Genomic DNA, 12,342 nt, shown 5'->3' with positions numbered 1-12,342 from the left:
GAGAAATGTCTAAATGTTGCAGAGATGATCTTTACTAATGCAATGCTACTGTTGTTGCTTAATCTACATTTTAGTGGTAAAAGTGAAGAGATGCACATTTTCCAGCTATATTACTATGTATTCAGTGAGATCACATGCTGTTGTAGTCAGTGAGTAATTGATTAAAAATAAACTCTGCCAAATTAAATCTAAAATCTGGCTAAATGTACATAATTATCCATCAAAATACTAAATACATCAAAGAATTGTTAGAGTGGGAGAATTAGCCTACCGAATTTTACATTTCCATCTGAAGTGTGTGTGTGTGTGTGTGTGTGTGTGTGTGTGTGTGTGTGTGTGTGTGTGTGTGTGTGTGTGTGTGTGCGTGCGTGTGCGTGTGCATGTGCGGGTGTGGGTGTGTGTGACTGCAGTCAGCTGAGAAGGCTTTGGGTTTGTAGGCAGCCGGCGCTCAGGCACAGACAGCCTGTGTTGACTGTCTCCTGCCTTCCCCTCCTACAAACATTTCCCATTCCTAGAGGAGAGTATGCAGTAGGTGAAAAGTCACAGGCTTGGTGATGGGATGTGAGAAAGTGTCTTCCCCCCCCCTCCTTCCATATGGTGTGAGCAAAAATGCATCCCTAACATGCCATATTTCAGAGTGCACACTGTGGGAGGGGAATTAGTGTTACTGCGTAGTGTGTGTAGGTTGATTCACAGCCGTTCTCTGATTTATTTTTGTGTTATCTTTCTTGCAGTAAATGTGGAACTCTTCCCCCTGAGAGCTGCTTCTTCAGCCTTATCTGCAGCACAGGCTCGTTCATGGGTAAGGCACATGTGCATAAACATACACACGCACATGAGAAGTCACACCTAATGATTAATTTAATTACTAATATGCTATGTAGAATGGTGAAAAATGCCCTTCACAATTTCTCAGCGGCCAAGGTGCCCCGTGTCCAACGAAGTGTTTTTTTTCCCAGCTGAAAATGTCAGGCACTCCTCAGGAAATGCCCAGTTGGGAGTGCTTGAGAGCGCTTTGGAGTTGCAGCGTTTTTTCAGTGGAGATGCATTTGTTGCATCTGGTTGCTAGGATACAGGATATCCACAGAAGTAAAAATGTTGCCTCAAGGTAGAGTACTTGCTCTGGATGAAGGGAAAGCTGATAAACGTAAGGAGAGAGGACGAATCTGTGTGGATCCCTGAGAGGAAACACATATTAATATATACACAGTATAACATATTTCTCCTTCATTGTTGTTGTTGCTCAACAAATGTACATGTAGGATGTGATGGTGAGTCTTTGTGGTGTTTGTCCCACCCCTCCTCTGCTGTGATTTGACAGCTTGGTAGAAAGTGACGGTGATAAGTGACGTGTTTTACCCAAAGCTGAACATTTTTCAACTCTAGGTGCTCAGAAAAAAAACACCAGACATGCAGCACTCAGTGCAGAATAGACACTCAGCACCTCTTCACACTGCTGGCCTTTGTAGCGGAGCGTAAATACCCAGCATTCCCATTTCAAAGAATTAAAAAAAATATGCTGACCTGAGGAAAAATTGCTTTGATGGACTTGGCCCCTGACAGTCCAGAGATATTCAGGTTACTGTTGTATAAACCTGAAAAAAATAAAATAAAAATCAACAAATCTTGACACTTAAGAAATGACTTAATTATTAATCAACTATTAAAATACTTGATAATAGATTCTGTAGATAGATTAATAGTCTCAGTTCTGTTTAATAGTGAGTCACCATGTGGGGTCTATGGCACTCTGCTAGGAGGTCCATGAAAACTTTTTGATTCATTCATTTAAAATATGAATATATATTTATGTTTTTTGTTTGTTTGTTTTTTACAAAGGGCTTTACAGTTCAACAAACATTATTTAACTGTTTATAATAGTTCATAGATTATGTTCTAATCTAACAAGTCTATAAATCTCATAATTTACAAATAAGTTTAATACATGTCTAATATCTCTCTAATACATTGGTCTTGCATTGTTCTTTCACATAACAAAGACTATAGAAATGATATATAATGTGTGAAATATGTTAAATGATTACATAAACGTAGGACTGATTAAATAAAACTTTTCTTTCATAAGGGATTTTTATGTAGTAAAATGTGTTCCTTAAGCCACATCAGCAGGAGACAGTCGTTTCATCTGTAGTAGGCACTAAATGTAGTTGCTTTGAAGTGTCTTTTGCTTATGTTAAGGCTGCAGAGTAGCTTTAGTTTTGTTGCCCTCAGAAAAATGCTGGTCCCATGCAAAACCGACAACCACACTGACTGAGAGCCAGTGAAAACCCTGCATGTGGTCATTTTGAGTGAAAGGGGAGGTAGAAAGGACAACACATTTTTTACCTCAGAATGGTTTCATATGGAATAATCCACAAATGCACAAGCACACACTTGATGAGTGTGTATTTTCGTAGGCACAAGAAAAACACGTGTGATATAAAAGGAAGGGAGCGAGCTCCCATGTGCTGCCCTGTGTGTTTTTTGTGTGTCTACACGTGCTGTTCCCTATGTTAACTGATGGGTCTGACTACCCTGATCAAGTTAATGTTTCCCAGCTGCGGCTTAGACATGTTCTTTGTGTGTGTGTGTGCGTGCACAGATATAAAGCGGGGAAGAGGTCCCTTTGCCTTGTTTGTCTACTCATAAGGAGTCCAGCAGCTATTTAAAGCCTGCCTGATGAGACAATGATCCTTGTAGATTCAAAATGAGATGGATGCTACTGTGTGTTGTTGACATCCAAATTACAGCTCTGGCCCTTGCCTGTAACAAGAATATGAGCGCTCTTCTGTGCGTATGTTTGTATTTATGAATAGGGAGTGAGACTACACATACAGTATTATATACTGTGCTTGTGAGATTCTGTGGGGACCTGACAGTTGCAGCTTGGTGTGAAAGTCTGTTCAAGCAGTAGTGAAAGTCTAGAATTTGAGCAGCACTGCTAGCCAAGCATGACCCTTTAACCATAGTAGGTCAGTCTGCCGACATAGGGCACTTATATGCATTTGTGTAAGAGAAAGAGAGGTAGGCTAAGCGCTGCGCTGTGATTGTACCGTTAAGTTTACAAAAACTTAGACAAATCAGTTGAGGAAAAAGTTATGTGGCAACCGAACAATGTAGCTGCCAAACAGTGTGGCATCCCAGGGTTTACAGCCAAACAAAAGCAACGCAGCATTACTGATTTCCCGTCTCCACTGTTGACTCCATTGCTCAACCATGATGACAATTCATGTCTGACTCGATTTATTTGTAACTCTGTAGTAACTTTCCGGTGAACTGTGTTTATGTAAAGAGAGCTATCCCTGCTCATTACTCCTCACACGCATCTAAAATCTGACAGTCTGGTTTAGAATGAGCTCCACTGGCCATACGCATAGTAACTGTACTGGTCCTTCCTGCCAGCTACCACCTTCCCTGTCCAACCGCCCCCTCCGTAAAAACCCTCTCATTTAGATCAGCTATTGTCGACAAGTATTGTATATTTTTAAGTTTTTCTTGTATATTGCAGCCTATGTAGGCTACGTCTGCTAAGCTGCTGTTAAGCTGGTAACAGTGAAATTGATAAAGTATCAGTCCAATTAACTACTAGTTAACACTAAACGAACTACATAAATTGCATCTGACTACATCTTTCTTGGGACAGAACCACCATAACAGCAGAATCATAAATCAGCCAAAAGAGCTCAAAGGATTAGTTAATTAAATGATTAGTTGATTGATAGAAAATTAATTGGCAACAAATATGATAACTAAACAAAAATGACAAAAATTCACTTCATCCAGCCTCTCAAGTGTGAATATTTGTTGCTTTGCTTTGTTTTCTATGATAGTAAACTGAATATCATTGTGTTGTCAGGGCTCTCTGTTGGACATACTATACTATGGTGACACTGTTAATGTATCACCTATTCAGCCATACAATACATCTGCAATAAGCTAATACCAGCCAATATATCAGCTTATTCATTGGTCCAGCTCTAAACTGGATCACATACATCCTGAAATCAAACTACACCTGTTGTTTACATGAAGAAATCTGAGCTGTTTTTCTCGTCCAAACATACACTGTAGATTGCGACACATCCTTTAGAACTGACTGAGCACACTTGTTCTCCATCCATCAGTTTTATGAGTCAATTGCTGACAGACAGTGGTGGAATGTCATTCAGTACATTTATTTAAGTGCTGTACTTGGGGTATTATATATTATACTTCTACTCCACTACATCTCAGGGGCAAGCATTGTATTTCTCACTCCACTACATTGATCAACTAAAAAATCATGATGTAATCTTATAAATCTCAAAAATTAGCTCTACCTTTACCAGTGGCACAAGTGATTAACACATTAATGCATCAGTAATTAAAATCCAGCAGTATAATATCTGTTATTCTGAAATGGGCCATTCTGCATAATGAGTGGTTTTACTGTTGGTAGTTTAAAGGTACAGTGTGTTGGATTTAGTGGCATCCAGTGGTGAGGTTGCAAAACTAAAACTTTCCCATATGCCAAGTGTGTAGCAGAACTTTCATGGCTGATGCAAAAATGGGAATGGCACTATCTAGAGTTGGGTGTTTTTTTTGTCCATTCTTGGCTGTAGAACAACATGGCGTACTCTGTGGAAGAGGTCTTGCTCTGTATGTAGATGTAAACGGCCCAGTCGAAGGTAGTTAAAACACAAAGATTCGTATTTTCAGGTGATTATACACTAAAGAAAACCCTAAACTATACAATATTACACTTGACTATAACACTTTTGTACTCAACACTTTAAGTTTTGAATGCACGACTTTTACTTGTAACTGAGTATTTCTACACTGTAGTATTGCTGCGTTTACTTAAGTAAAAGATCCAAGTACTTCTTCCACCACTGCTGACAGGCATGTGATATCACAGCTACCTGTTTGAACCCCATTTCAAGTGAAATCTCCCTGAATAGTATTTTATTACATAAATGGTGGTTGTAGTAGTATTTGCGGCAGCAAGAAAGTGAAATACCTACACTATAGTTGTGAATCAAGCTGCATTTACAGCTGTTTAAATGAATCTATAAGTGCATTTACATGGGCATGATTAACCTGTTTGTGAGGCTTTCCACCGGTTATGATCATATTTGGGATATGGTGTTTACATGAGCTCAAACACATGAATGGGAAACTCCAAAATCCCAATCATAAACAGGTTATTCCTGTGCATGTAAACTACCTCTGCAGGTGTCCTTTCCCGTTTCAATCATCAGGTCATATTGGCTGCATTTGCAGCTTCCTTGTCTGTGTTTACTTTTTCTTCACCTTCCAATTAGTCTGAACACAGCACCCTGTTAATACCTGTTGTAAAGGAAGTTATTATGGCTCTACAAAAGTAGGTTAAGTTGGTGTGGCATGTGGCTATACAACGGGCTATTGTAAATAATCAGTGCTTAGCTTCTTAGCCAATTGATTTATGTCTTACTTTGTGTGTGCTACAGTAGGCTCAGGGTTTCACTTCTATCTGGGATAACACAGACTCAATGAACTGTATATTGGCTCATAATTATACTCCTTGTTTTTATCCCAGTTCCCACCTCTCTGCTAGCGTACACACACAATGTTTCAAAGACAATGCACGTATTCTCTCCCAGCATACCTCCTGTGGGAGAGAATGCAGCCGGGTGTTTGGGTTGAAACAGAGCTCCTTGTGGGGACAGCAGGGTTTATTTAACTGCGAGGTGTGGTGTGGCTGATGTGACTTTCGTGGGAATATGTGCTTACACTGTGTGTATGTGCACTTGTTTTTGTGTCTGCTCACGTCTATACGTAAAAAAAGGAAGTCTGTGGCTGTGATGGCAGGTTATACGTCAAAGTATGTCCACATTGTTGCAAGGTAGCTTTCATGAAAGAGTAACATATCAGCCAAGACTTCCTCTCCTTTGTTTCCTGAGTGCAGAGAAAAGGAGTAAGATCCGGAGTCTGTGTGGAAGGTGACAAGAGCTGAGACGCTGACATTATGTAAACTTATTCCTGTTCTTGAGTTGTGAGACAGCAGCTTGTTCTGACCATCTGAGGCCAAGTGGAGGTCAGCTGTGTTGCTTACTCACGTGACATGTAGCTGTAATGCTGTAGGAACCTGTCACCAGCATGACATGCACATAAGAACACAGTGCACATAAGTGTGCCTTTAGAGTGCAGAAAATAAAAATGAAACATGAAGGATTTCCTCATACAGAGTGATGGGAAAATGTTCTTCCATGTCGTTAACCTCCAGGCCTAGCTTGCGTAATTTAAGGGTAACTGCTAAATGCCAGCAGGTTCAAACATGCCCATTTGTAATGATGAAAAACTAATTTTGTTGAAATGTGGGGAAAATCCACAACTACAGCCAGCCAGTCTGAAGCAGACAGACCAAGATGCCATAATCAAATGAAATAAACTGCAGTTGACTTTCCTGTCCCTTCAGCAATACATTTTGTTGTTCCACTTTAAAAGACGGAGTGGGAAAAAAAACAAAGACAAGATTGTTTCCGAGCCTGGAGACACTGCTGTTTGTTTTTCTGTGATCGTAACTGTAATCACTTTGCCAGGATTTTGTGCTGAGGGAACAGAGAGAATAGGCTCTCTCGGGCTGAGCATCTGAACACAAATAATGTTTCTACACATTTTTATAATGTTAATTGCATTGCTTATCTGTATAATATTCATACCTATTTTTTTTATTCGTTCATAATCACCTGAAAATAAGAATCGTTGTGTTATCTACAGATGGAGCAGGTCCTCTTCCACAGAGTCTGCTAGGTTGTTTCTACAGTAGCCCAGAATGGACAAATCAAACACTGGCTTTGGATCCGGCCATTAGCGTTTTCACTTCAGGCACCTGTAGTTCTCCTACACACTTGGCACAGGGTAGAAGTTTCAGGTCTGTAACCTGGATGGCAGCTAGATGCCACTAATCCTACACGCTGGCCCTTTAAATGTTGTCTTGATTAATTGCAAAATGGCAGTGATTTGTTTACATGCTGTGTTTTGTGAAAAATGCACATAATCAAGCAAAATTTAAAAAGACTTAGATGATTTTCACATTTAAGTAAAACTAAAAAAAAACTTAAAATAGTTACGTTTACTGTACACTGATAATATAAAGTATATTCTGTGCACTATTTCTGCAGCCAGTAGATAAAAGTCATGGGCTTAAACATTTTGTATTAACAGGAAATGACTCAATACATCTCAATACTTTACGTTTAACACATTGAGAAGCTGGCTTACAGTCGGACAGGCCACAACATATGCAAACTGTAACTTGTGGAGACAAAGCTTGATGCCTCAGTGATGTTTTACTTTCCTCTCTGTGACCACGGTTTCCATTTTTATTCTGTTTAGGCAGCACATACCATCTAAAAGCCCGTCTCTTACACAGATGGTGACAGATTTAAGACAACAGTTTAGTCTCTGAGACAATGTATGGGCCTCAGGTCAGGACATGAGGGGCTCCTTGTCCCCTCTAATTCTCTCAGCCTCCTCTTTTCCACTCACCCCCTATGCCCCGCTTTCACCAAGCCCAGTCAGTCCTTGTCTGGCACCAGCCGTGAGGAGCTAACAAAGAGAAACCAAGCGGGGGTCAGCTCCTCAGCACACCAACAATACCCTCAGTCACAGCCCATTAGCACATCAGCAGTCATCTGTCCCATATACTGTACTTCGTTTCCCTTCGCCTTTTAATCTTATGCAAGGCTTACACCAACCCCCACCCATTTACTGTTCCCACTTTCCCGCCATTTCCTGCCTCTCATATTCCCACTTGTTACACAGAGAAATTCAACTATGTGTGATTTTTTTTTTTAATCAGCTTCCAAGGAAGTCTTGTGTTTTTTGGCTAAGTGAGGTGGGCTAGTGTTTGAATTAAACCGAAGCCAGGAACTGTGAAATAATAACGCACATTTTCCAGCAGTGTGCAGGGTACTTTTCCCAGAATATGCTATATTTCTCCCTTTCTTACAGCATTTCACTGTTCCACTGGTGCAGTGATTTTAATGTGTGAACAATCTGCTGAACAGTCGTTGGAGCCACCAAATAACTGATTCACCTTCTCCATCTCCTCTTTATGTCTCTCCTTCTGTAGTTATGGTGATTGTGCTGCTCCGTTATGCCCACGTCATTGAGAAGCACCAAAATTGTGTTCTCAACACGGCGAGTCTCTCCACAGGCTGGATCTGTGCTGCTGGACTCATCATGGTGGGCAACTTCCAGGTACGGTGATCCAGTTAACTTTCATCAGACAGAGATAGAATGCGATGATAAATTTTACAATTAATGATGAAAAAGATCTGATATAGTCGTAGCAGAAAAGTCACACCATTCAACAAGGGAAATAGGAGTAAGTATCTGAAATGGCACAGTATGTGTGTGCGTGCATATGAAAGAGTGAGAGACCCTCGCTGTAACAGTAAACCATCAATGGAAAATATAAAACTGAACTGAACGACTGTGGCTCAAAGTTAGAGCAGGTCGTCCACCAATTGCAACATTGGGGATTTGATCCCAGGCTCCTCCAGTTCCACATGTCGAAGTATCCTTGGGCAAGATACTCAACCCCAAATTGCTCCTGATGGCTGTTCCATCGGTGTGTGAGAGCAGGTGAATGGTAGCAGGACCACACCCTGTATGGTAGCCTCGGCTACAAGTGTATGAATGTGTGTGTGAATGGGTGAATGTGACTCGATAATGTAAAAGCGCTTTGAGTGGTCAGAAGACTAGTAAGGCGCCACAAGTGCAGTCCATTCACCATTTAACATAAACTACAATAAACTGTTAAACAGAAATAGATCTGCAGCAATTAGTTGATTAACCACTTTATCGAAATTTAATCTGCTGCTATTTTGATAACTGATATTTTGTTTAGGCACATTTTTAGGCAAAAATTGCAAAAAAATTTGGGGTCTTAAAACACATTAGATTGAGATGGATCTTTGAGCTTTGCACTGAAAACAAGACATGACGTCATCACCTTGGGTTCTATGATGGGTTCCTGTTTACTGCTCTCTGATGTTGTTTAGAGAAAATGCTTGATGAAAGTAACCGTTAATTGCTTCCTAAAACAAAACTGCATGTCACTGAAATTTCTCAGTATTTCTCAGTAACATTCATGGTTCATGACTACACCTTTTTCTGCTTTTGCTTTTATCTTTAATCTAAAGTTGCCATCTCTTTTCACACACACACACACACACACACACACACACACACACACACACACACACACACACACACGTATGCGTTGTTTTTCAGAGAACATTTACATTAAGGTTTGTTAAAGTTTGCCCAACCCTGTGCTGCTATTCCTGGTAGCTAAAGTGAGGAAGTCTAACCTGAATGCTTGCCCTGTAGATATTTGTTCTTTGGAAAAGAATTTCTTCAAGTTTAAATATTTGGAGCCCTGGCTGGATGCCTAGACTTTGTGTGTGTGTGTGTGTGTGTGTGTGTGTGTGTGTGTGTGTGGGAGAGAGAGAGAGAGAGAGAGAGAGAGAAGTTACGGGTAGCTGTAATGAGCCTCATTGGTATTTTTGTAAAAAAAAAAAAAAGAGGAGTTTGGGAGTGGGACTTCAGAGATAATACAGACAGTTTGTTTTCTGATGAAAGGCTGGATACATACATACATATGGTTTTGTCCTTCAACTTTGTAAATATTGTTAAATAGTTGACCATTGACGGGAAATAATGGGAGAGAGACAAGAAGGAAAAAGACATGTAACTCACATGGTACACACCATATGCCATGGTATACTATGGTCCTTTTAATCATCAGTATGGCCCTACAGTTTTTCGTGTTAATTCTGAAATACATGCAGCTGGAAAAGTTTCTATGAAAACACGTTTCATTCCTTGAGTGTATCAAGCATGCATTGTCATTGTTTAATCATTCTCAGCATGTTTTTACTAGAAAACTGTCTGCAATGTATTACAGTCATGTATGAATCATCAGTTTCAGTCCGTGGATACATTTGATGCCCTTATATGCTTAATACTTGCCCTGCAACTTCTCCTGTTAAACAGTCTTTCTTTAGTTTGCTTATGATTAATTGGTCTAAGATAGTTATTTAGGAGATTATATGATACATATGATTTACCATGTTGTCCATTATTGAAACATGAGTGGAGATGGGATGGGACTGTGCAGATGATGTATGTCAGGTATGTTAGAGATGAGAAGCAAACTTAACTAAATGCTTTCTGTGGATGACATGACTAGGGACTGGAATGGGATTTTATTTTAAAGATTTTTTTTTAGGGCATTTTTGCCTTTAATTGATAGGACAGTCAAGTGTGAAGTGAGGAGAGAGGGAGTGACATGCAGCAAAGGGCCACAGGCTGGAGTCAAACCTGGGCTGCTGCAGCAACAGCTTTGTACATGGGGCGCCTGTTCTACCACTAAGCCACCGACGCCCCATGGAATGGGATTTTATTGATACCAATGCCATTATTGATTCTTCTTATTTGTACAATTCTTTATTGATTGCCCCATTGATTCTTGATCAGTTTCCTGTGTGTAGCAACAGTCTGTCATTATTTGATGGATGAAATATTTTACAGCATGTATTTTCATTAAGGTTTTCTTAGTCAAAGAAAAAATCTGCTAAGTCTGCATGTGCAGCACTAATCTTATTATAACATAGGTTATTTACTCTTGGAAAGAGACGTGCTGCTCAGTGGGGAAGCTCGTGCATAAAGTGTTGAATACAAGGAGAGTTTAAACCCATATTCTGTAGAAATTTGTTCAGCATAATGCTGGTGTTTTTCCAGCCTTGAAATGATAATTTTACAGACATCACAAGCAGCACTGTTGTCATCTTTCTTCGTGAAATGAAGCCACACTTTGGGCAGTTTCCTCCTCTCAGCCATGACTGCTGATTTCAGCAGTATAGACACATGTGTTTGACATCATTGTTTTGCAATGTGCAATTTCCGTAAAAAACATGTTAGAATAAATAAATGGAATTTATAAGCTCAGAGTCATATGATTTTGATGGATTTGTTTGGAACAGGTTCTTAACTGGAGCTGCTTCACGATTCCCATCCCTAGACATGACCTCTTACTCAAACAATTTATGCCTGAAGTTAACTTTGTGATGAGAAGGACAAAGAAGAAGAATCGTCTTACAGGAGTGTCTGAGACATGTGTGCAGTAGTAGTTTTCTGAGAAAGGTTGTGTTCACCTTTTTCCCGCTTCTCCTCCTGGGCCTCTGCTCTGCAGAACTGGGCGGAATTTTATGGGAAGAGCCAGGGGGAAGTGAGTCATCAAGTCTGGCCATGCATGGAGAGGAGCAGGGCAGAGAGGGTGTGTGTAGCAGAGGCCCCATCTATAACCAATCACAGGCCTGACTGTAGCCACCTTTTTCACAGACGACATCGCATCACTTATAGTCAGTGACATTCCAGTGGGATGGAAATAGAGATGTCCTTGATGGTGAATAAACTGAATAAACCACATGATAGAAAAGGAAATCTGCTGGCAACATGAAGCACAGATCCAAAACATATGCAGACAGCATTCACAAGCAAACACCACAAACAAGTTGGAATCAGAGGAGAAAACAGCAGCCAAAATCCGATGAACTCGACATATCAAAGTGAGCGAAATCACTAGAAACACAACACATGGCAACATACTGAGTGGTGGCAACTGCTTCGGTTTGTAGCTGTGTGTTATGTAAGGCTTTGGCAGAGCAGCTGTGGTGTGCGGCCACTGGGGCTTTTCCTGTCGGGTGGTCTGATGGTTTGAGCAGAGAAGCACATAAATAGATGATGGAAAAGCACATCACTGCCACACAGAGGTCCATGACAGTGACATGGCTAGGTCGAAAGCTGCCTTCAGGAGGAGGCAAGAAAGAAAGAGGTCCAGAGAAGCTGGATGGACTGCTCATCCTGCATGCTCCTTTACAGATGATGCTCTCTGACAGCAGAGCCATGTTGCCTTGTGCATCCAGACGGAGTCCTGTCAGTGCCAAACATTCTTGCTGTCACTGTGAACAATGATATTTTGGCAATGTGGTGCATGAAATTATTTAAATTCCCTTTACCTTTCTGTTTAATGTATTTTGGTTATGGAGGGGAAGATTGATACCACTCATGTCAAGCCACAGCCAGCAGCTGGTTGCCTAGCTTAGCTTAGTTTAGCACAAAGACTGGAAACACGGGGAAACAGCGAGGTGACAAAATCCTCCTACCAGCTCTAAAAGTCATTATTTTAATACTTATCTTGTTTGTTTAATGTGTGCAAAATCCAAAGTGTTAAGATAACTGTGGTTCTGCATTATTGAATTTATTATGATAAGTGTATATGACATGGCTGCAGAATGTCTTATAATGGGT

The 12,342-nt window shown here is 40.5% G+C and overlaps 1 protein-coding gene across 1 annotated transcript in view; it reads left to right on the top strand.

The window, feature by feature from the left end:
• zgc:154058 (Transmembrane protein 150A-like) overlaps positions 1–12,342 on the top strand; it is a 31,638-nt gene that overhangs the window by 10,412 nt on the left and 8,884 nt on the right. The window contains exons 5-6 of the mRNA XM_049600298.1: positions 735–802; positions 8,096–8,223. Coding sequence (XP_049456255.1) covers positions 735–802; positions 8,096–8,223 — 196 coding nt within the window. The remainder of the gene's footprint in view (positions 1–734; positions 803–8,095; positions 8,224–12,342) is intronic.

Source organism: Epinephelus fuscoguttatus, linkage group LG16, assembly GCF_011397635.1.
Source record: "Epinephelus fuscoguttatus linkage group LG16, E.fuscoguttatus.final_Chr_v1".
Classification (NCBI taxonomy): Eukaryota; Metazoa; Chordata; class Actinopteri; order Perciformes; family Serranidae; genus Epinephelus; species Epinephelus fuscoguttatus.
Note: the sequence above shows the minus strand (reverse complement) of the source record. Positions and strands in the feature narration are given on the sequence as shown.